The following is a 26268-nucleotide window of genomic DNA, read 5'->3' as shown; positions in this document are numbered from 1 at the left end:
AGGCATATATATAAGCAACACATCCTTTTATTGTATAAATGTTTGAATACTTTTAAGGATGGAAATGTGGGAAGTTACGGGCTAGCACTTTTACATTCCTGTGGAATCTGGAAATTAAGGTAATTTGCTCTTAGGGCATACTGTGTAAATACATTTAGAATGCCATAAAGTGATTATGTGCCTTCAGTATGTCTTACAAGCATCTGTGCCAAGAGAAATCCTCATTCTTAAGTAAATAAGGAAATTTGTACTCATTCTCAGGTGCTACTAATGTCTTTCTTTTAAAAATGTAGAATCTCAATATGTGCTTTATATGTAAGAGTTAAAGGGCAGTGATTTATACATGTAAATTCTTTAGAACCCTATCTTTACACCCCATACCTCTCTCTCTCTGCCACCTGCTCCCTTGATTCCCAGTGGAAGAAACCATTAATAATGTACTTCCTTAATCATAGCATATATATTTCTCTATTTGTTTGTTACTTTAAAAGTGGAATATCCCTTTCTGGGAATATCAAATATGCTGTTCTTAACATATTTTCTGCTGGTAAAATGCTAAGTAAGGCAGATTATAAGACTGTGGTTCACACTATCCTCCCACTGCCCCATAGCCCCATCTTAGTCCAGTCCTGTTCTATATTAGCTTCAGTTCTTATTTTGACAGGACCGTATGAACTACCTGTAACTAACTTTAATTAGTTAGGTTAGGTGAACACCACTTTATTTCTCCTTGTGCTTTATTTATCAAAAAATTTTTTTTGATCTTCTGATTTACATCATAGTTTGAGATTTTCATCATTTGTCAATCTACGTAGCCCAGATTTCTGTGATTTCTCCTCAATGTATAGTCTACAAACCACCTGCACTAGGATCGTCCAGAGTAGTTCTGTTAAGTAGGCAGCTTGGAAGGCCCATGAAGATCTGCTAAATCAGTATCTCTGGAATGCTACCCAGGAATCAGCATTATTATAAGCACCACAGGTGACAGTTATGCTTATTAACATTAAAGAACCACTTCTGTGACCCTCATCTCTGTTAAATTCCTTACATATAGTTTTGTCTCTAACTGAAGTATTCACTTATTGTAACTACAGAATATCATTCACTCTCAGACTTTACTCTTCTCTAATAGGACTTTCTTTCAACCCCACAGGCAGGTCCAAGATAGGTTGATGACATCTGATTCAGGTTCAGTACCGTAGCATTTCTGGATTGCTGATATCCTATATTCCCTTTCTTCTTTCCAAGTTCTGGAATTGCCCAGCAACAGCTCAAGGATCTTCTCTGAGCTATAGATTCAGTTTGTCCCCATCAATCTTCTTCAGTTACTCAGCTTCATCTTTTTTCTACTTCTGTGTGGCTGTTGATACTGTTGGTAACATCTTCCTTCTTATAAACTCCTTCCTTGCCTTCATTGAACCTGTTCTCTTCCTGGTTTTCTCCCTTCTTGGCAGACCTTTTTTTTTTTTGGTCTTTTTGATAAGCTTCTTTGGCCTGTTTTCAGTCTCTTCTCACTCTGCAGGTGACAGCACCCATACCTGCTCACTACCCTACCAGTTTTGCTACAGGAAAACCTGGGACTTAAGATTAAATGATCCATCTACTTTCTCTGAGTTCATGTTCATCAAGAGAGAGACTTTCTGCCTTTTAAAATATTATCCTTTAGTCTAATAATTAAGACATAATGTAGTGATAAATTTACTAATAAGTTTTAGTTGGCCATTTCCACTGTCTATTAGTCTCCTTTTATTATAAAGCTTAAATAGTATTTGCTTAACTAGGAAAATACATTACAACATGATCTCCAAGGGAGATATTAGTGTGGAGATATGATTAAATTGATATAACTGAGGTGTCAGACTCTATTTGAGTTTTGTTTAAAGCTAGAGAGTAATAATTCAGAATAGCAAATTTTTAGTGTAATAAAACTAATATCCTTTATATAAAATATTGCTTTAAAAAATGCTTCTTACTCTTTTTTCTCCTTTTTTCTTTCCTCTGACTCTACCTTTCTGGAGAAATTTGAAGTCAGAAAAAAATTACGTGTGTGTTTTTTAATTTCTTAGAAATGGAATACATGGTTATTGTAGAATATTTGGAAAATTTTAAAAAGATAAAAATATTTAAGGGCTTCCCTGGTGGTGCAGTGGTTGGGGGTCCGCCTGCCGATGCAGGGGACGCGGGTTCGTGCCCCGGTCTGGGAGGATCCCACATGCCGCGGAGCGGCTGGGCCCGTGAGCCATGGCCGCTGGGCCTGTGTGTCCGGAGCCTGTGCTCCGCGGCGGGAGAGGCTGCAGCAGTGAGAGGCCTGCATACTGCAAAAACAAAAAAATTTAAAATTACCTGCAATTAGAGCACCTAAATGTATTTGTATTTCTGCTCATATTTTAGTGGTATATTCTATCTCAACCTCCTCTCTAAAAATGGCAATTATATTATACATTCTGTTACATACTTTTTTTCATATAATTGCATTATATGACAGTTTTCTATAGTGTTAAATACTCTTTTCTAATGAGATTTTTTAAGTACTATACAATATTCTTTTGCTCAGATATACTCTCAGTGTAATTTCTGGGTCAAAAAAATGAACATTTTAAAAATAAGAAAGTGCCCTACTGATCTCAGTTGGCCTTGGCGTGCAGCAGCGGCTTGAAGCAGGATTTTCGTTCCCAGACAGAGATTGAAGTCAAGCCACAGCAGTGAGAGCGCTGAATCCTAGCCACTAGACCAGTGGCCAGGGACCAGGCCCTGGCGCATCAGCTGTGTAGAAATGAATTTCCACATAGAGTTGGAAAGTAGTGAAGCAAGTAAAGTGTTTATTAGGAGGAAAAAGGGTACCTGTGGATAGACACATGGGTGGGCTCAGAGGGAGTGAGTTGCACCCTCATGGTAGTTTGAATCACTTTTATGGGGCATTTCTTCTGGGTTTCCTTTGGCCAGTCATCTTGATTTGCCTGGTTCTGAGTCCGTATTTGGTATATGTCAGGAACCTCCCATGTGTGCATGCGCATCTCTTAGCCAAGATGGATTCCAGTGAAGAGGTCTGTGGGTAACCTGACATCACTTACTATGAGGTGACGCCCCCTTTAGACCTTTGAGGAGCCTTTCTGTGCATGAATAGTTGGGAAGGTCTCCTTGACTTCAAGAATGAGGAATATGTGGTCTTTTATCTGTTATCTGGGCAGGGCTCAGCTCTTCTCTCGCTCCTGCTGTTTTGGAGTATCTGTCCACAGGGGAGAAACTCCAGCTGTTCAGACTGGGGCCCATCTGTCTCCTGCCTCACTACTAGTAATAATATTAGTAGTTAACATTTATTGAGTACCTCTATGTGCCTAGCATTATCTAAGCACTTAAAATGTATACTCATTTAATCCTCACCATAGTCTTTATGTTAGTTACTGTTTTTCATCTCTTCTCTGTGGATTAAAAAAAATGAGGTTCAAAGAAGTTCAACATTACACAGCTAGTAAGTGGTACAACAGTGATTCAAACCCATATCTGCCTGATTCAAGAGCCTGTATTTTAGAAACTTTTCATATATTGAAATAGGAATTCTCTATTCCTTGTTGCAAGAGCTTCTCAAATTAGATTTTGTCCTGAAGCCATTTTAGATTTTCATCATGTAGAAACTCAGATAATTTTTCTATTATAAATAAACACTACTAGTAATAGGAAAAAGAAAAATACTTTTATTGTTAAGTGCGATCTATTTTGGTCTTTTTAATGAATAGGAGACTAAATCCTGGAGGTAATTCTTAAATGAATCGATTAAGGATGGTACTACTGTAAGGTATTAAAAGACTATAACTCCTCAAGGCCCTTTCTTTATAAAATTCAGTGAAGTATGTGTCTTTGCTTAGGGAGCTGCTGCTTGACAACATAGATGATTTATGTGGACCCAGCAGAATCTAATCTGTTGCACTTGGAGGGAGGTGAGGGAAAGGGATCTAGAAGTGAATTTTTTTTTTAAATTAGGTATTAAGCATTGTATTTTAGCTGAGTGAAATATTACCGTCTAATGTTTGTCATGAGTTGTGAAGCTTTGAAAACCTGTACTGTAAAAAGAAACTAAAACCAACCATATTCAACCTCTTTGCAAAGATAGTTTAAGAATATTCTGATTTGTGCAGTGTTAGCCATTTTATGTATAAACGGGAAGATTTTGTATATTTTTTTTCAGTATTAGCATTATTTTGCAGTAAAAAATCCTCTTATTCAAAAATAATACCTTGTCTGTCAATGGATCAAATACTAATTGTCATGCAGTTTTAGATTCATTTGGGTTAGTTCTTTTCATACCAAAGAGTATGAAATTATTTCCTCACCTATAAAAAAGTTAAAAAATGTTTCCCTCCTCCTTGACAGATAAAGATCCATATATGTAACTGTTTTTATTCCACCGTATTTCCACCTGTGACCTAGCTCAGCCATCTACGTTCTTTTGTGATTTCAGACTTCTACAAACTATTTTAGCTAGATTTAATATATTGTTCTCTTTTTTCCTCTGGACCATATCCATATGCTAAATTTAAACTCTGGTCACCTAAGATGCAATCTATTTTAATGTTTTCTCTGAAGGTTTCTTAAAGGTTTATGTTGTAGTGTTATATCGTCATTGAAGTTAAGTTGTTTTTTTGTTAAATGTACCTTCAGTAATGGCTACAAATGATTATCTGCTTCGCTGGTGTGAAAACTCTTTAAAGTATGCTTATAGAGGTTAAATTTTTTAAGAATCACTTTGAAAACTTCAAACTTCATCAAAGCATTTTATCAGTTCACTTTTGTGTTCCTGAGGGACTGGACTATTTTCTCAGCTTCTAAAGACAGATGGTATTCTGTAAATTCTGTTTCTAAAATCAGTTTTTTAAATGTAGATTAGCAGATATTTGTGAACCAGATCCAAAGTATAGATATATAGTCTAAAGCAAGTCATGAACATGGGATGTTTCAGCATTATTTTCTTATTTTAATGCAGTGGTTTCAACATACACACACCAACAAAAAATCATTAATAACTCAATTCAAACTTTATTCCAGCATCCAGTCATTAGTTTAGTTATCATTAATCAATTTTTCCCCACTTCATGTCATCTTAGGATTGTGAATGAAGTAAATATTTTTAGAAAACTTTCTTTTTTCCTTTAAAGAAAGCAAAGTGGTATATAATTTAGACATTTTCCTACCCTTTCCCTGTGACATTTAATGACAATGTGGAAGCTTTAACCTGTTTACAGCATAAATACTATATTAAGTACCATCTTATCCTCCATTTCTTTTTGAGTGCTTCTTTTTGAGTTCTACTGCTCATGAATCTAATTTTTTCTGTGAGGTAAACTTTCTTCATGATTTAGCTGTTCCCAAATCCCCAAATTTTCTCCTTTCCTACTCTTTCTCCCCTCCTCATTTTTCCCAGACTTAATGAAAACAGCATTTGGAAACATGACGTTCTGTATATTTATCAAGTGTATTTGTGTTCCTTCATCAGTAAAAAGCTTCCCTAAGATAGGAACCTTCCTAATAGGGCCAAATACAATTAGTTGCCTTTTTTTAAAACTCACCATGGCAATTTGAGGGGAAAAAAAAAATCCTGTAGTCTGAAACCTACACCTTTAAACAAAATTAATTTAAATAAAAGGAGACAATAGAAATGGTCTTATCTGTTCTCTATATTAAATGCTTTAAGGACTATCCAAATTACTGTTTTTTTAATAAGCTTTATTTATTTATTTATTTGACTGTGCCGGGTCTTAGTTGCACACGGACACAGATCCTTAGTTGTGGCACTCAAGATCCTTAGTCGCGGCACACGGGATCTTTTAGTTGTGGCATGCGGGCTCTTAATTGTGGAAGAGACCACATGCCAGATCTACTTCCCTGACCAGGGATCTAACCTGGGCCCCCTGCATTGGGAGCATGGAGTCTTAACCGCTGGACCACCAGGGAAGTCCCAGACTACTATTTTAAAAAGACTGATTTTCCTTTTTTATTCCGATCTAAGTAAATTTTTTTCCTGAATTCAAGACAAGACGCACATAGAAAGCAACTTAATTCTTTCATCCCTGTGCCTTTAAACAAGCTCTGATAGATTTTCTTTTTTCGAGTGACTCATGGGTTTTCCAGTCTTCTGAGGTATTAATAGTCTTCTTTTTCAATATCAAAAATCTAGTCCAATTTAATATCAAGGTTTCAGTCTCTCAACCAGTTTAAAGCTTCTCCTCTCACCACCTCAGATCTGCTTCAAACTGGGAAATCTATAGTTTGGAAGGGGCGCATACTGGAGTTTGACTCTTGTCCCTGCTTCCTTCTGTGGGTTTTTAGTGATTTCTCATTGCTAGGGCTTTCCTACCTGCTGTTCCCTTGAAGTGAGAGATGTGTTCTATTGTGGGTTACCTGTAACTCATTTTCTGAACGTAAGTCCCTTTTGGCTCCTCTCTGATTGGCATCACCCCACTCCCACTAGGCTGTCCTCTTTGGCCCAGATCCCTTTCTAGACAATAGAGTCTTGCTCTCTTTCACATGTCTTTCTCATTGGTCTTAAGGTAAGCACATGCAACCCCTTGCCCTGTAAGCTTAGAAGTGCAGTCATTCCCCCTGCATCTTTGCTGCTCAACTATATAGATGCATCACCAGCTCAACTCTATGTCCCTCAAAACTCCTAGAGGACAAGTTCTCTGAGTACTCTTCAGAAGCCTCTCCAACCAGTCTCAGTGTCCCTGAAACTTCTAGGGGACAAAAACTTTGAATACTTTTCAGAAAGACTCTCTTATATAGGGACTTCCTCTATAGTACCTCTGTTAAAGAAATCCTCTCCAATCTCACCTTTCCTCATTCTTCAGGCTTCTTTCTCCTTTGATGAATTACCAGACCAATCTTTGTGTGTGTGAGGCTTTGAAGAAAATATTTTCTGAAGTATTTTATCAGTGTATATCTTTTAAAAATGAAATTTTAGACTGTTTATGAGAGGTAAATGTCACCTACCCAATAGTCCTTTACTGTGAAAATGTCATATACCCAATCATCGTGACTCAGATCATCATCTTTTTTCTTAGTTCTTCCACTTTTTCAGATACTTTTCACTATTTCCTCAAGACGCCAGGACATCATCTTTCTGATTTTACCTCCCTCCCCCTTTTTAAGCTATTATTTGGCATTTTAATGGATACTTTTCAAAAACATTAGAGCCCTCTATTATAATTCCTCAACTTTCTCTGGATCCACTGTGTTGTTTCATCTCAATTTTTTTTTCCTTCTGACTAGAAATAACTGGAGGAATTCATGGACTTAGGTTCACTACAAATTTTATGGCTCCTAAGTTAAACCAAGCCTCATTGCTGTCTTTTATGAGCTCTTGGATCAGATTTCTTAGAGCAGTTACTTCAGATTTTTGCCACATACCTCAAGTCTCAGTTGTATTTACAGCACCCTCGTTTTTTCTAGATGACTGTCTTCACTGAGAAAAAAGGGGCCATACCCTTATCTTATCTCCTCCCAACCTTAGAAATAGTCCTTGTTACTTTTCCTACTTCAACCTTTGTTACTTTCAAAATACCTCCATCTCGTTTCTTTTCTCAGAAGAAAAAAAAAAAATGTCACTTACTCTTGTTCTTTATCTCCAAAATCTTTCTCTTCAGAATCTAAGTTTCTATTCTCATTAAGCCCTCCTACAGAGTTTTCCAAATCAGCCTTTTTGCAAGGTCACTTTTTGCATGTCCTTCCAGGTTAGAAAACTGAAAGAAGGAGCTCTTCATTGTCCACTACTGTAAGACAGACATCACAGTTTTATCCCTGACTTTCAAGGCCATCTATAATCTGGACCCATGCTAATATTCCAGACAGGTCTTCCTCTGTCTCTATCTCTCCCTGCCTCCCTCCTTCCTTTCCTCTCCCTTTTACAGATATCATCAGGGTGTCATGCTTGTTTGTTTGTGTAATTGAATGTTCAGCTTAAAACCTAGTTTTCCCAGCAATCCGTAGGACTACACTAAAATTCTTTTGCATTTTGCTAGACTGTTCATTTGACATTTGGTAGATGTTTCTTTGTATTGTTATTCATCTTTTTATGTCTAGGCTCTTTTTACCAACTGCAAACTCTTATGGCAGAAGAATATTTTTCATAATTCCTTGAAGACAAGGAACCTGAATGTTGCACGTAATTTTTTTCTGAGATAGATTTAAAATTGCTCCTGGTAGTTCTTCACTGCTAGCCTGTTTCCTATTTGTTGTGATTGAAATTATTTTTTAAACTTTCATTTCGCTGAATGGCAGTAGAAGTGGTACAGCTTCTAGTTTTTGCCTTAGATGCCCAAGGCTGTTTGGTGAACAACAGATGGATGTCTGAAACATAAATTTTTGCCAGCCATGACCCAAATATGCAGAAAAGACCTACAATAAGAGACATAAGAGAATATCTATTCAGCAAGTTTAAAATAATATCCTTTCTTAGAATTGTTTCTGTCTAGATCAGTCAGAATTTCTGACTGTACCTACCAAAACTACCTATTGATTATAGTAAATTTCCTTGGAATAGAGATACAGTTTTAAATTAAAAGGAAACTGTCTCCTCCAGAATGAAGAACACTGGGGTTGTCTAAGAGTTTAAAACTAATCTGAAAGAAAATGTCTATTTCATATTTTGTACACAACATTTGATAAGAAACATAATATTTGATAAGAAACAGTAACTTTTATTTATACAGGTATTTTCTTTGTCTTGATGGACCTACCAATATAATCTGCAATAGGAACCTCATTTTACTGAAAGAAATCTGTGTAGTATTCAAAAGGTATGCCACATACTCTGCTAGGTGCTTGAGATGTACTAAAATAATTAGACATGAATCTGACCCTTAAAAAATTATCTTCTATAGGATAGACAAGGCATGTATGGATATAATTATAGGATTTAAAGTATTAATACAAGATTTAAAGTGTTAAATGCCATTAGAAGGTACAGATAAACTACTGGGAATTAGAAGGCTAGAAACATTGCTTTCAGATCCAAGAATCAAAAAGATTGTGGATAATGTGACATCTGAATGGAATTATGAAAATTAGGTTGGATTTGATAGGAATGTAAGTCAGGATAGGCTAGGTTAAGCAGCACACACAAAAAAATCCCAGATTTTCTGTGAACTAACACAAGTTGATTTCTCACACAAGTAACATGTCAATACAGGTTGACAGAGCAACTCTGTACATCATAGTCACTTGAGGACCAAAGCTGATGGCAGTTTTATTTCAACATCTGTGGTCCAAGGCACTGTAGCAGGAAATATGGCAAATTATATAATGGCTTCTAAAATCATATCTGGAAATTGACACATTTAACTCCATACAAATTATATAGTTATACCTAATGTTAAGAGGCCAGGAAAGTATAATGCTACCATGTGCTACCGTATTTCAAAGGCCTTTCCGGTGTTTGAAGCAGCATAGGGGGAATCCTTGGAGAGAAGGAGTGTGTGTACAATTTGTATTGGGGAAATGGCATAATAATTTGAAAAGCAGTAATTATACTAATAATAAATGCTAAGATGTTTAATTTTTTTCTTTCTGTTTTTTTTTAATAGACTTTTTTGGAGCAGTTTTAGGTTTACAGAAAAATTGAGTGGAAAGTACAGAGTTCCCCATATGCCCCCTCATTCCTGCGCCCACCCCTGTAATGTATGAAGCTGTAGTAATAGTTTCCCCTATTATTAACATCTTGCGTTAGTGTGGTACATTTGTTACAATTAATGAGACAATTAATACATTATTACTAACTAATGTCCACAGTTTACATTAGGATTCACTCTTTATGTTGTATATTCTGTGGGTTTTGAAAAATGTGTGACAGCATATATATACCATTACAGTATCATAGAGGATAGTTTCACTGCCTAAAAATCCCTCGTGTTCCACCTATTTGCCCCTCCTTCCCTCCCCCCTAAACTCCTGGCAGTCACAGATCTTTTTACTGTCTCCATACTTTTGCCTTTTCCAGAATGTCATATAGTTGGAATTACATAGTACATAGACTTTTCACATTGGCTTCTTTTACTTAGTAATACACATTTTTCTCCATGTTTTTTCATGGCTTGATAGCTCATTTCTTTCTTTCTTTCATTTTTTTTTTCCTTTACGTTTTAGGTTCACAGCAAAATTGAGTGGACCATACAGAGAGTTTCCATGTATCACCTGTTCCCACAGATGCACAGCCAACCTCCCCCACTTGTGACATCCCGCACCTCAGTGTTACATTTGTTACCACTGAGGAACCTCCACTATATATGTGCCACATCTTCTTTATCCCTTCATCCATTGATAGACATTTAGGTTGCTTTTGTTTCAGAAGTTTTTAATTTTAATGAAGTTCAACTTAATTTTTTTTCTCTCATGGGTGGTTCTTTTGTTGTATCTAAAAAGTCATGGTCAAATCCATGGTCAGCTAGATCTTCTCTTGTTTCTTCTAGGAACTTTATATAGTTTTGCATTTTACATTTAGGTTTCTGAACCATTTTGAGTTAATTTTTGTGAAAAGTATAAGATCAGTATGTAGACTCTTTTTTTTTTCTTTTTTTCACATGGATGTCCAAGTGTACTAATGCCAATTTTTCTTTTTTTTTCTTAACATCTTTATTGGAGTATAATTGCTTTACAGTGGTGTGTTAGTTTCTGCTGTATAACAAAGTGAATCAGCTATACATATACATACAATTTTTAATATTCAAAAGTCAATTACTTTTTTATATCCAGCAATGAACAATTGGAATTTGAAATTAAAAACACAATACCAATTTCCTTAGCACCAAAAAAAAAAATCATATACTTATATATGTCTAACAAAATATGTACAAGATCCATATGAGGAAAACTACAAAGAAATAAATCAATATCAAATGGGGAAAGAAATCAAAATCAAATGGAGAAATATTCCATGTACATAGATAGAAAGACTTTACTTGATACTCTCAAGATGACAGTTCTTCCCAACTTCAACGATAGATTCAGTGCAAACCCAGTCAGATTCCTAGCAAGTTATTTTGTTGATATTGACAAACAGATCTAAAGTTTATATGGAAAGATGTAAGTCCTTGAATAGCTAAGACAGTATTGAAGGAGAAGAACAAAGTTGGAGGACTGAAACTATCTGATTTCAAGACTTACTATAAAGCTACAGTAACCAAGGCAGTGTGGTATAGGCAAAAGAACAGACATAGATCAGTGGAACAGAATAGACAGCCCAGAAACAGACCCATGTATATGTAATAACCCAATCTTTGGCAAAGGAGTAAAGGCAATTCAATGGAGAAAATGTAGTCTTTTCAGCTAATATGTTTTTAATGCAAAGCAAGTGGTTGGGAGGGTAGATGGAGACCATATCATAAAGGGTTACAAATATTATACCATGAATTTGTAACCACCGAAGTTCTGTTTGCCCTTTAGAGGATGTTAGGGGTCAGGAGAGGAGACATTATTTAGACCAGTGATTCACAAGCTTTTTCAGTCACAGATTTATTTTATATAGTTTGCTACATATAACCTAAAGATTTTACAGAATAAAAAGCATGCTGATAATTTTTGTTCTTTTCTTTTTACATTAAAAAATGCTGATCAGTCTCCACTAAATTGATTTTACTACCACTTGTAGCATTAAATAATTTGAAAAATATCTGGTCAAAGTGCTTTATTTTATAGTTAAGAGAAGTAAGACTCACAGAAGTAACCTCTTGTTAATCTCAGGTTTACACAGCTAGTTAATGGCAGAGCAATGACTAGGTTAGTGTCAGTTAGTGCTCTTTTTACAGAAATTATTTTACATTACTTCAGAAATTATTTTATATTGTCACTAAATCTGTTCAGTAATTAAAAACAAGTTTAGTGCTAAAATATAGATGTCTAAAATCATTTTGCAAATCATGAGTAAACTCAAACTATGGAAGGGTACACAGTGATTGATTAGGTAGAGCAACACATAGTCCTCTGATTAAACTTTGTCAAAGACTGAACGCATTCTTGTGTTATATGAGTACTTGCACATAAACGTGCTGGTTTGTCTGTTGTCACTGGAATCCACCTCTGTCTTCACCTGACATACTCTTCTAAGTCTCTGAACTTGATTTTATTCCTTCCCTCATCAGTGTCCTTCATTACTACTTCTGGTACAAACAGTTTCCTGAAAAATTTGTCTCTTAGATGTACTTGGTGTCCCTGTACTCTTAGTCACATAGTCTGCTTTAAGAATAGACTTGGAATCAAATTGTCTAGGTAACTGTGTAAATTTGGGCAAGTGACTTAATGTCTCTGTACCTCATTTGCTCACTTTAAAATGGAGACAGCAATAAATAATACCTACTCGTTAGGGCTTTTTTTTTTTTTTTTTGGCTCTTTTATCAGTGGTTTAGAGTCTAGTAACAATGACAATGAACCTAACTAATACCTAATTCAGTTTTGTATTTAGTTGCACAGGAAAAAGAAATAGTTTTCACTAAGATAACGATGAAATATACATTTATGTCTAGTATTTCTGAAACACTGAGAATAGCACATCCATTGTGTTTTTTTTTTTTCTTTATCTGAGGACCATTTAAAATTATTTTAATAGAATGTTGGCTTTAACTATATTTCTTCAGTATTCTATAAAATTTATTTTTAATCAAGTATTAATTTTTTGTACATTTTTCACAGTATAGAAACATCTTTTTTTCCTTTGAAACTCCAACTTTGTTAAGGAGCAACAATTTCCTGCATTGGTAATGTTAAGTGTAACTTTAGCTTTCAATTCATTGCTGCAGTTACGTTTCCAGAGCCTGCTGTAAGAGATAAACCCATTGCAAATGAAGACAGTATTCATTTCCTTCCACCTCAGGCCACACTGAATTGATTGAGGTAATAAAATGACAGCACCTTGTAATATACTGAAGGCTCTTTAATTCAAAAACCAGTTCTAGCCTGATTCAGAGCTTGTTTAAAGCTAATTTATAGCTTGCATAATTTTCAGCAGGCCAAGGTAAAGGATGATATATGAAAACTGATAAAGAATTAACTTATGACACATTCAGACCTGTCTTGTTAAAGTCAACGGGTATTAAAAAAACAGAGGTGGGGGGATGGTGGAAAAAATAATTGGTAATCTTTTGCTTCACATAAGTAACATTGTTGACAACAGTTTAAATTGCCCACCGTCTTATTTCAAACCTAGCTTCTTGTCCTTTCTTTGTAAAATCAGTTCTATTTGCATTTCTTATATTGTAAAGTCCTTCATTTTTCATGACATATTAAGGCCAGTGTGAGGCTGAGTACAGTTAGCAGCTGTTGTGACTTCCATAGCGTCAAATATATTGTATGCCGCATTGGCAATGCTGCTGCTAAATAGTTCTCTGTCGGTATTTTAATTACAAATAATCTTTTTCAAGGTGCAAGCTGGAAGGAGTGAGGGCTCTTCATTTTTATTTGGGCTGAAAATTCAGGATTAGTCCTTTTGCCTTTGTGGGCTGTTTTTGCTCTCTTTATTCCAGCATATTTCTTCACTTTTGACCCACAAATAATACAACTACGATAGTAAAGTATTCTGTACTATGTATGAAGCCAGATTCTCAGAAATTTCATGTCAGCATTCACAAGTGAAACACGGATTACATTTTCCTTTTTAATGTTTAAATCTTTCGCATAGTTATTTTTTCCTTAAAGAACAAGACAACAGTGGAGGATGGGCATAGCTTTTGCCATATTCCATTATTATAGGATCCTAGAAAGTGTTGAAAACTTTCAGAAATGCGTTTACCACTAGTAACCATGTGAATCACACTGTATATTGGAAATATTTTATATATCAAAGCTAAAAAAGTCAATGAATAGATATATAAATGTAAGGTTAGATATATGAGACTGAGAAATTTTTTGTTTCTTCAGTGTAACTTGTCTATTTAGGTATTAAGATGAAAAGATTTTGTTTAGTCTAATTATGTCTATGGTAAGTGGTCATAATTTTAATTACTTTTTTGAAAGTTATAAGCATACGTGCTTATTATAGAATAATATATAAAGATGAAAATAAAAATCACTCAGGGAATAACCACTACTAATATTTTGTTATTTTTACAACTTGAAGATTTCTATATTTTAGATACAAGCTCCATTTTCATTTGGTTCACTGTCACTAAAACGTTAACTCCTTGACTTGAGCCATAAAATATAAAAACTTTCTTTTCAAAAAGTGTACTCCTTTTTAAGTGAATTTGGAGCCCATGTGTAACAAGTGATTTCGGAGCCCTAGTAATCCAAACAGAAAAATACGGTTGTAGTATTTTTCCTGCTTTTATAGCTTGGGGAGAATGTTGTTTTTAGAACAAATATTTTATTTTTCCCACATATGAGTTTGAAAAATCTAATGAAGCCAAAGGCTTGAAGATATTACAAAAAATTCAGGGAGCAGGAATATCTGTGAGAAAGTATTATTGTTGCTTTTATATTCAAAATATTTATATATAAGAAAAATTTTTACAGCAAAAATTTTTTTTAGATAGGTTCTTTTAGCCTCACTGGAATTAACAATAGAAAGCCATTAGTTTTGAGTTAATTTAAAGCAAATTTTGTCCCTGGCAAAGAATTGATTTATTTCATTTTTTTTTTATACATCTTTATTGGAGTATAATTGCTTCATAATGCTGTGTTAGTTTCTGTTGTACAACAAACTGAATCAGCCATATGCATACATATATCCCCATATCCCCTACCTCTTGAGCCTCCCTCCCACCCTCCCTATCCCACCCCTCTAGGTCATTGCAAAGCACCAAGCTGATCTCACTGTGCTATGTGTCTGCTTCCCACTAGCTATCTATTTTACATTTCGTAGTGTGTATCTATCGATGCTACTCTCACTTTGCCCCAGCTTCCCCTTCCCCATACCCCTGTGTCCTCAACTCCTTTCTCTATGTCTATGTCTTTATTCCTGCCCTGCCACTGCGTTCATCAGTACCATATATTTTAGATTCCATATGTATCCTTTAGCATATGGTATTTGTTTTTCTCTTTCTGACTTACTTCACTCTGTATGACAGACTCTAGGTCCATCAACCTCACTACAAATAATTCAATTTCATATTTTTATGGCTGAGTAATATTCCAGTGTATATATGTGCCACATTTCTTAATCCATTCATCTTTTGATGCACAATTAGGTTGCTTCCCCGTCCTGGCTATTGTACATAGTGCTGCAGTGAATATTCTGGTACATGTCTCTTTTTGAATTATGGTTTTCTCAGGGTATATGCCCAGTAGTGGGATTACTGGGTCATATGGTAGTTCTATTTTTAGTTTTTTAAGGAATCTCCATACTGTTTTCCATAGTGGCTGTATCAATTTACATTCCCACCAACAGTGCAGGAGGATTGCCTTTTCACCACACCCTTTCCAGCATTTATTGTTTCTAGATTTTTTGATAATGGACATTCTGACTGCTCTGAAGTGATACCTCATTGTACTTGATTTGCATTTCTCTGATAATTAAAATGATGTTGAGCATCTTTTCATGTGCCTCTTGGCCATCTGTGTGTCTTCCTTGGTGAAATGTCTGTTTAGGTCTTCCACCCATTTTTTAATTAGGTTGTTTGTTTTTTGATATTGAGCTCCATGAGCTGTTTGCATATTTTGGAGATTAATCCTTTGTCAGTTGTTTCATTTGCAAATATTTACTCCCATTCTGAGGGTTATCTTTTTGTCTTGTTTATGGTTTCCTTTGCTGTGCAAAAGATTTTAAGTTTCATTAGGTCCCATTTGTTTATTTTTGTTTTTATTTTCGTTACTCTAGGAGGTGGATCAAAAAAGATCTTGCTGTGGTTTATGTCAAAGAGTGTTTTTCCTATGTTTTCCTCTAAAAGTTTTATAGTGTCTGGTCTTACATTTAGGTCTTTAATCCATTTGGAGTTTATTTTTGCGTATGGTATCAGGTAGTGTTCTAATTTCATTCTTTACATGTAACTGTCTAGCTTCCCAGCACCACTTATTGAAGAGGCTGTCTTTTCCATTGTATGTTCTTGCCTCCTTTGTCATAAATTATCTGACCATATGTGCATGGGTTTATCTATGGGCTTTCTATCCTGTTCCATTGATCTATATTTCTGTTTTTGTGCCAGGGCCCTACTGTCTGGATTACTGTAGCTTTGTAGTATAGTTTGAAGTCAGGGAGCCTGATTCCTCTAGCTCCATTTTTCTTTCGCAAGATTGCTTTGGCTATTCAGGGTCTTTTGTGTTTCCATACAAATTGTAAACTTTTTTCTAATTCTGTGAAGAATGCCATTGGTAATTTGATAGGGATTGCATGGAATCTGTAGATTGCTTTGGGTAGTATAGTCATTTTCACAATATTGATTCTTCCAATCCAAGAACATGGTATACTCTCCATCTGTTTATGTCATCTTTGATTTCCTTTATCAGTGTTTTATAGTTTTCTGGGTACAGGTCTTTCACCTCCTTAGTTAGGTTTATTCCTAGGTATTTCATTCTTTTTGTTGCAGTGGTAAATGGGATTGTTTAATTTCTCTTTCTGATTTTTCGTTGTTAGTATATAGGAATGCCAGAGATTTCTGTGCATTAATTTCGTATCCTGCAACCTTACCAAATTCATTCATTAGTTCTAGTAGTTTTCTGGTGGCATCTTTAGGATTTTCTATGTATAGTATTATGTCATCTTCAGACAGTCACAGTTTTACTTCTTTTCCAATTTGTATTCCTCTTATTTCTTTTTTTTCTCTCTTTGCCATGGCTAGGACTTCCAAAACTATGTTGGATAAGAGTGGCAAGAGTGGACATCCTTGTCTTGTTCCTGATCTTAGTGGAAATGTTTTTTATCATTGAGTGTGATGTTTGCTGCAGGTTTGTCATATATGGCCTTTATTATGTTGAGGTAGGTTCCCTCTGTGCCCATTTTCTGGAGAGTTTTTATCATAAATGGGTGTTGAATTTTGTCAAAAACTTTTTCTGCATCTATTGAGATGATCATATGGTTTTTATTCTGTAATTTGTTAATATGGTGTATCACATTGATTGATTTGCATATATTTAAGAATCCTTGCATTCCTGGGATAAATCTCACTTGATCATGGTGTGTGATCCTTTTAATATGTTGTTGGATTTTGTTAGCTAGTATTTTATTCAGGAATTTTGCATCTATGTTCATCAGTGATATTGGTCTATAATTTTCTTTTTTTGTGATATATTTTTCTGGTTTTGGCATCAGGGTGATGGTGGCTTCATAGAACAAATTTGGAGTGTTCATCCCTCTGCAATTTTTGGAAGAGTTTGAGAAGGATCAGTGTTAGCTTTTCTCTAAATGTTTGATAGAATTCACCTGTGAAGCCATCTGGTCCTGGACTTTTGTTTGTTGGAAGATTTTTAATTACAGTTTCAATTTTGTTACTTGTGATAGGTCTGTTTATATTTTCTAATTCTCCCTGGTTCAGTCTTGGAAAATTGTACCTTTCCAAGAATTTGTCCATTTCTTCGTGCTTGTCCATTTTATTGGCATATAGTTGTTTGTAGTCGTCTCTTATAATCCTTTGTATTTCTGTGGTGTCAGTTGTGATTTCTACTTTTTCATTTCTAATTTTATTGATTTGTGTCCTTTCCCTTTTATTCTTGATGAGACTGGCTAAAGGTTTATCAATTTTGATAAGGTTTATCAACCTTATCAACCTTATCAAAAAGGTTTATCAAAGAACCAACTTTTAGTTTTATTGATCTTTGCTATTGTTTTCTTCATTTCTGTTTCATTTATTTCTGCCCTGATATTTATGATTTCTTTCCTTGTACTGACTTTGGGTTTTCTTTGTTCTTCTTTCTCTAGTTACTTTAGGTGTAAGGTTAGGTTGTTTATTTGATATTTTTCTTGTTTCTTGGGGTGAGTTTGAATTGCTATAAACTTCCCTCTTTGAATTGCTTTTGCTCTGTCCCATAGGTTTTGAGTCATCATATTTTCGTTGTCATTCATTTCTAAGTATTTTTTAGTTTTGAGTAATTTAAAGCAAAATTTGTCCCTAGCAAAGAATTCATTTGTTTTAAATTAACAGATTTATTAATGAGTCATACTAAAAGAAAATGTTTAAGTAATTTGTGTTGTTACTGTTATTAAAAATTGAGTATTGACCCATATTTAACCTTTTAGTCACTGTATTTATTTCAATGTATACTCACTTATTTCTTCTGATATTGAGGTATTTAATAATGATTTAGTATTATTTTCATTATATAGGAAGATTAATTTTTTAAGCTCTGCTCTCTATTTGAGTAACTTTACATATTGATCTGGGGAGAACATGATCAAGTTAGCCTAATGAAGTTAACTAATTGTCACCCTCTTATGAACTCCATATTGAGAGGAAATTAAAGACAGAGAGAAATCATCAGGCTTTGGTTTGAAATCAAATTTAAAGTATTTTACAAAGTTGTAGTAAATTTAAATGAAGAATGTATCTATTTTAAACTAACCCTAAATGTAGGTAATTTAAAATGTTAAAACTCAAATGTCTGGAGCATGCCAGGCATTTAGCTTTGTTTCCAAAAGAAATGAAAAATAAATTACGAAAAATGAAATATATGACAAGTAATTTTTTGAACCTTTTAAGGTACAAAAAGTATAGTAAATCGAAACAGAATTGATGAGAGTTGAGTAATATTTTCCATAGGATATGACTTAATGTACTATTCCTAATAATGTACTAATGCATCATTGTCATCATCAAGTCCACACATTGACTTCTAGATTCCTGTCTTTGTGTGGGGATAACCTGGCTTATGAGGACCCTACACACATTTATATACATGATTATACACATACATCAACCTTCTCATACCCCTGTACACACCTCCACATACATTCCTACAGATGTTCCTATGTACAGCTCTACACATAGCCCTTCACACACCCGCTACTCTTTACAAGACTCTATCATGCACACACCCTGTACATATATGTACACACTCTACACTAAAACAAAACTTACTTTGTTATCCTTACTAGGTGTGATGTACCTGATTTTATTCTTTTTAATTAAATTTCACTTTTAAAACAACTCACTAAACTCACTAGACCCACATTTCATCTAGACTAGAGCTGTTACAGTAGATCCTGACATATACAGGCCTATATTTTTGCTAGGTGTCTATGTATATGAATACAGATAGAGAAGAAAATACAGTCTAGGAGGAAGTAATATTTTGCTTACATTCTTAATTTTGTGTAGATATTTTTGAAGCTTTTATGTTGTGATCTTTCATTGTTCAGCAAGGATGAGCTATAGATTTGTAAATTTCCTTTTTTTTTTTTTTTTTTTTTTTACCATGCAGTGGACAAACTACAAGAATATTCTACGTAGAAGTATTTAAAGAAACTAAGAGTTCAAGCAAAGAGGTTTAAATTATACGATTTGAAAGCAGTTCATATAATAGGATTGATGTTTGTACTTTATGATAAAATGAAAGGCTTTGTGCTGGTAAAGTGGCAGTACACTGCAGATTTTGGCATTATCTGAAATTGTTCCCAAGTACTTACTGACACTGAGAAATGTTCAGTTCCTGGGAAACATCTCTTGTATACAGTCAGTCTTCTCATATAAATGTCAAGAAGCCAATATTGTTTTATGTTTATTATCTGTGAGTTAAACCTCTTTTTTTATATGTCAGTTTTTATAAAATTGAACTTAAGTAAAACATGCCTGTGGAACATCAGGTTTATAATCAGATAGACCTGGATTTGAATATCTGCTCCTCCACTTAGTAGCTTTGCCACTCTGGGGCAAATTCCTTAAGGCTTCTGAGTTTGTATTTCCTCATCAGTAAAGTAAAGGTAATATTGTGTAGGCAAGTTCTGAACATCAGAGAATAGCATATGTAGAATGCCTAGCATAATTGCTGGCCCATTAAATTATCTATAAATTGTAACACATACCATCGTGATTATTATTATTATAATTATTACTATCGTTATTAACCCTGTGTTATTTTTATCCAGATTTGTGAGCAAAACCAAACTATTTTGTTGCATGTGTGTTTGATTTTTCATAACCCAAAGGATAAGAGATGCCTAAGAACTTAGAGAAGCTCTTTATGTAACAGTTGTCAAGATTGAGAAAAATAGGATCATGTATAAATTTGATTATAGACTTATAACCTATGGTTTCTAGATTAATATGGAATCATATATGGAAATAGTACTATTTCATGGTTTTTTCAACAGGATTATGTGAATACTTATTTTCTAGTATCTCAATTTTTAACTCAGCCTCTTACTGTTGAATTTCATATGATATTAAATTATTGCTAATAAAAGATGTCAGTAGATACTGCAGATATGCTCAGGCTTACCTAAAAAAGTAATGTCTGCCTTAAAAATTCAGTTTGTTAGAATTATAAAGCATTTACCCAGGGAGAGACTTGGTGCCCCAAGGTTATTTGAGGAAAATACGAGTTTCACCTTGAGTCTTATTCATAATGGTTTACTTCTCATTCATTTAAAATAGTGGAATCTTAGAGTTTAAATCTAGAAGTGACTTTATACAGTTACAGCTCAACTGGTCAAATTCCCTTAGACCTTTTTTCCCTCAAGGTTATCACTAGTTAAGAAATCTAGACAGATTTTAGGAAGATGGCTCGTAAGACGTGGAGATCACCTTCCTCCCCACAGATACATCAGAAATACATCTACGCGTGGAACAACTCCTACAGAACACCTACTGAACGCTGGCAGAAGACCCCAGACCTCCCAAAAGGCAAGAAACTCCCCCACGTACCTGGGTAGGGCAAAAGAAAAAACAGAGACAAAAGAATAGAGACGGGAGAGAGTGGGAGGGAGCTGTGAAGGAGGAAAGGTTTCCACACACTAGGAAGCCCCCTTGCAGGCAGAGACTGCGGGTGGCAGAGGAGGGAAGCTTCAGAGCTGCAGAGGACAGCACAGCAACAGGGGTGTGGAGGGCGAAGCGGAGAGATTCCCACACAGAGAATCGGTGCTGACCTGCACTCACCAGCCCAAGAGGCTTGCTGCTCACCCGCCGGGGCGGGCGGGGCTGGGAGCTGAGGCTCTGGCTTCAGTCGGATCCCAGGGAGAGAACTGGGGTTGGCTGCGTGAATACAGCCTGAAGGGGTCAGTGCACCACGGCTAGCCGGGAGGGAGTCCAGGAAAAAGTCTGGACCTGCCAAAGAGGCAAGAGACTTTTTCTTCCCTCTTTGTTTCCTGGTGTGCGAGGAGAGGGTATTAAGAGCGCTGCTTAAAGGAGCTCCAGAGACGGGCGTGAGCCGCGTCTATCAGCGTGGACCCCAGAGATGGGCATGAGTTGCTAAGGCTGCTGCTGCAGCCACCAAGAAGCCTGTGTGCGAGCACAGGTCACTATCCCCACCTCTGCTCCCGCAAGTCTGTGTAGCCCGACACTGCCAGGGTCCTCTGATCCAGGGACAACTTCCCCGGGAGAACGCACAGCACGCCTCAGGCTGGTGCAATGTCATGCTGGCCTCTGCCGCCGCAGGCTCATCCCACATCCGTACCCCTCCCTCCCCCCGGCCTGAGTGAGCCAGAGCCCCAGAAGCAGCTGCTTCTTTAACCCCGTCCTGTCTGAGCGAAGAAGAGACGCCCTCCTGCGACCTACACGCAGAGGCGGGGCCAAATCCAAAGCTGAAACCCGGGAGCTGTGCAAACAAAGAGGAGAAAGGGAAGGTTCTCCCAGCAGCCTCAGGAGCAGCAGATTCAATCTCCACAGTCAATTTGATGTACCCTGCATCTGTGGAATACCTGAGTAGACAACGAATCATCCCAAATTGAGGAGGTGGACTTTGGGACCAATATAGACTATTTTTTCCCCTTTTCCTCTTTTGGTGAGTGTGTATGTGTATGCTTCTGTGTGTGATTTTGTCTGTATAGCTTTGCTTTCACCATTTGTCCTAGGGTTCTGTCTGGTTTTTTTTTTTGTTTTTTACTTAAAAATTTTTTTTCTTAATAATTATTTTTTATTTTAATACCTTTATTTTATTTTATCCTCTTTCTTCTCTTTCTTTCTTTCCTTTCTTTCTTTCCTTTCTTTCTTTCCTTCCTTTCTTTCTTTCTTCCTCCCTTCCTCCCTTCCACCCTTCCTTTCTTTCATTTTTTCTCCCCTTTTAATCTGATCTATGTGGAGGACAGGCTCTTGGTGCCCCAGCCAGGCATCAGGGCTGTGCCACTGAGGTGGGAGAGCGAACTCCAGGACACTGGTCCACAAGAGACCTCTCAGCTCCATGTAATATCAAACAGCGAAAATTTCCCAGAGATCTCCATCTCAACACCAAGACCCAGCTTCACTCCACGACCAGCAAGCTACAGTGTTGGACACCCTATGCCAAACAACTAGCAAGACAGGAACACAACCCCACCCATTAGCAGAGAGGTTACCTAAAATCATAATAAGTCCACAGACACCCCAAAACACACCACCAGACGTGGACCTGCCCACCAGAAAGACAAGATCCAGCCTCATCCACCAGAACACAGGCACTAGTCCCCTCCACCAGGAAGCCTACACAACCCACTGAACCAACCTTAGCCACTGGGGACAGACATCAAAAACAACGGGAACTATGAACCTTCAGCCTGCAAAAAGGAGACGCCAAACACAGTAAGATATGCAAAATGAGAAGACAGAAAAACACACAGCAGATGAAGGAGCAAGGTAAAAACCCACGAGACCTAACAAATGAAGAGGAAATAGGCAGTCTACCTGAAAGAGAATTCAGAATAATGATAGTAAAGATGATCCAAAATCTTGGAAATAGAATAGAGAAAATGCAAGAAACATTTAAGAAGGAACTAGAAGAACTACAGAGGAAATAAGCAATGATGAACAACACAATAAATGAAATTAAAAACACTCTAGAAGGGATCAATAGCAGAATAACTGAGGCAGAAGAACGTATAAGTGCCCTGGGAGATAAAATAGTGGAAGTAAGTACTGCAGAGGAGAATAAAGAAAAAAGAATGAAAAGAACTGAGGACAGTCTCAGAGACCTCTGAATGTACCAACATTCGAATTATAGGGGTTCCAGAAGAAGAAGAGAAAAAGGGACTGAGAAAAAATTTGAAGAGATTATAGTTGAAAACTTCCCTAATATGGCAAAGGAAATAGTTAATCAAGTCCAGGAAGCACAGAGAGTCCCATACAGGATAAATCCAAGGAGAAACACGCCAAGACACATATTAATCAAACTATCAAAAATTAAATACAAAGAAAACATATTAAAAGCAGCAAGGGAAAACCAACAAATAACACACAAGGGAATCCCCATAAGGTTAACAGCTGATCTTTCAGCAGAGACTCTGCAAGCCAGAAGGGAGTGGAAGGACATATTTAAAGTGATGAAGGAGAAGAACCTACAACCAAGATTACTCTACCCAGCAAGGATCTCATTCAGATTTGATGCAGAAATTAAAACCTTTACAGACAAGCAAAAGCTGAGCGAGTTCAGCGCCATGAAACCAGCTTTACAACAGATGCTAAAGGAACTTCTCTAGGCAAGAAACACAAGAGAAAGAAAAGACTTAAAATAACAAACCCAAAACAGTTAAGAAAATGGGAATAGGAACATACATATTGATAATTACCTTAAACATGAATGGATTAAATTCTCCCACCAAAAGACACAGACTGGCTGAATGGATACAAAAACAAGACCCATATATATGCTGTCTACAAGAGACCCACTTCAGACCTAGGGACACATACAGACTGAAAGTGAGGGGATGGAAAAAGATTTTCCATGCAAATGGAAATCAAAAGAAAGCTGGAGTAGCAATTCTCATATCAGACAAAATAGACTTTAAAATAAAGACTATTACAAGAGACAAAGAAGAACAATACATAATGATCAAGGGTTCAATCCAAGAAGAAGATATAACAATTGTAAATATTTATGCACCCAACATAGCAGCACCTCAATACAGAAGACAAATACTAAAGCCCTAAAAGGGGAAATTGACAGTAACACAATCATAGTAGGGGACTTTAACACCCCACTTTCACCAATGGACATATCACCTAAAATGAAAATAAATAAGAAAACACAAGCATTAAATGATACATTAAACAAGATGAACTTAATTGATATTTATAGGACATTCCATCCAAAAACAACAGAAAACAGATTTTCCTCAAGTGCTCATGGAACATCCTCCAGGATAGATCATATCTTGGGTCACAAATCAAGCCTTGGTAAATTTAAGAAAATTGAAATTGTATCAAGTATCTTTTCCAACCACACCGCTATGAGACTAGATATCAATTACAGGAAAAGATCTGTAAAAAATACAAACACATGGAGGCTCAACAATACACTACTTAATAACGAAGTGATCACTGAAGAAATCAAAGAGGAAATCAAAAAATACCTAGAAACAAATGACAATGGAGACACGATGACCCAAAAGCTATGGGATGCAGCAAAAGCAGTTCTAAGAGGGAAGTTTATAGCAATAAAATCCTACCTTAAGAAACAGGAAACATCTCAAATAACCTAACCTGGCACCTAAAGTAAGTAGAGAAAGAAGAACAAAAAACCCTAAAGTTAGCAGAAGGAAAGAAATCATAAAGATCAGATCAGAAATCAATGAAAAGAAATGAAGGAAATGATAGCAAAGATCAATAAAACCAAAAGCTCATTCTTTGAGAAGATAAACAAAATTGATAAACCATTAGCCAGACTCATCAAAAAAAAAAGGGAGAAGACTCAAATCAATAGAATTAGAAATGAAAAAGGGAGAAGTAACAACTGACCATGCAGAAATACAAAGGATCATGAGAGATTACTACAAGTAACTCTATGCCAATAAAATGGACAACCTGGAAGAAATGAACAAATTCTAAGAAATGCACAACCTGCTGAGACTGAACCAGGAAGAAAGAGAAAATATGAACAGACCAGTCACAAGCAGTGAAATTGAAACTGTGATTTAAAATCTTCCAACAAACAGAAGCCCAGGACCAGACAGCTTCACAGGCGAATTCTATCAAACATTTAGAGAAGAGCTAACACCTGTTGTTCTCAAACTCTTCCAAAATATAGCAGAGGGAGGAACAGTCCCAAACTCATTCTACGAGGCCACCATCACCCTGTTACCAAAACCAAAGAGGTCACAAAGAAAGAAAACTACAGGCCAATATCACTGATGAACATAGATGCAAAAATCCTCAACAAAATACTAGCAAACCGAATCCAACAGCACATTAAAAGGATCATAACACCATGATCAAGTGGGGTTTATTCCAGGAATGCAAGGATTCTTCAATATACGCAAATCAATCAATGTGATACACTGTATTAACTAATTGAAGGAGAAAAACCATATGATCATCTCAATAGATGCAGAGAAAGCTTTCGACAAAATTCAACACCCATTTATGATAAAAAACCCTGCAGAAAGTAGGCATAGAGGGCACTTTCCTCAGCATAATAAAGGCTATATAGGACAAACCCACAGCCAACATCATCCTTGATGGTGAAAAACTGAAACCATTTCCACTAAGATCAGGAACAAGACAAAGTTGGCCACTCTCACCACTCTTATTCAACATAGTTTTGGAAGTTTTAGCCACAGCATTCAGAGAAGAAATAGAAATAAAAGGAATACACATCAGAAAAGAAGAAGTAAAGCTGTCACTGTTTGCAGATGACATGATACTCTACATAGAGAATCCTAAAGATGCTACCAGAAAACTACTAGAGCTAATTAATGAATTTGGTAAAGTAGCAGGATACAAAATTAATGCACAGAAATCTCTGGCATTCCTATACACTAATGATGAAAAATCTGAAAGTGAAATTAAGAAAACACTCCCATTTACCACTGCAAGAAAAAGAATAAAATATCTAGGAATAAACCTACCTAAGGAGACAAAAGACCTGTATGCAGAAAATTATAAGACACTGATGAAAGAAATTAAAGATGATACAAATAGGGCTTCCCTGTTGGCGCAGTGGTTGAGAGTCCACCTGCCGATGCAGGGGACACAGGTTCGTGCCCCGGTCCGGGAAGATCCCACATGCTGTGGAGTGGCTAGGCCCATGAGCCATGGCTGCTGAGCCTGTGCATCCGGAGCCTGTGCTCCGCAATGGGAGAGGCCACAACGGTGAGAGGCCCACGTACCGCAAAAAAAAAAACAAAAAAAAAAAAACGATGATACAGATAGATGGAGAGATTTACCATGTTCTTAGATTGGGAGAATCAACATTCTGAAAATGGTTCTACTACCCAAAGCAATCTACAGATTGAATGCAATC

General features: G+C 36.2%; 1 protein-coding gene across 19 annotated transcripts in view; it reads left to right on the top strand.

The window, feature by feature from the left end:
• PHF14 (PHD finger protein 14) overlaps positions 1-26268 on the top strand; it is a 200299-nt gene that overhangs the window by 143128 nt on the left and 30903 nt on the right. For 2 of the 19 annotated variants that reach the window (XM_067746275.1, XM_067746277.1), the window contains one exon: positions 20660-26165. The exons of 6 other annotated variants lie outside the window; for them this stretch is intronic. In XM_067746275.1, the coding sequence (XP_067602376.1) occupies positions 20660-20773 (114 nt within the window). In that variant the 3' untranslated portion in view covers positions 20774-26165. Of the gene's footprint in view, positions 1-10131; positions 10476-16748; positions 17518-19323; positions 20326-20659; positions 26166-26268 lie in introns of those variants that run through there. 11 more of the 19 variants (XM_067746270.1, XM_067746272.1, XM_067746282.1 and 8 more) reach the window with 10 other exon arrangements.

The sequence above is a fragment of the Pseudorca crassidens genome, chromosome 8, assembly GCF_039906515.1.
Source record: "Pseudorca crassidens isolate mPseCra1 chromosome 8, mPseCra1.hap1, whole genome shotgun sequence".
NCBI lineage: Eukaryota > Metazoa > Chordata > Mammalia > Artiodactyla > Delphinidae > Pseudorca > Pseudorca crassidens.
Note: the sequence above shows the minus strand (reverse complement) of the source record. Positions and strands in the feature narration are given on the sequence as shown.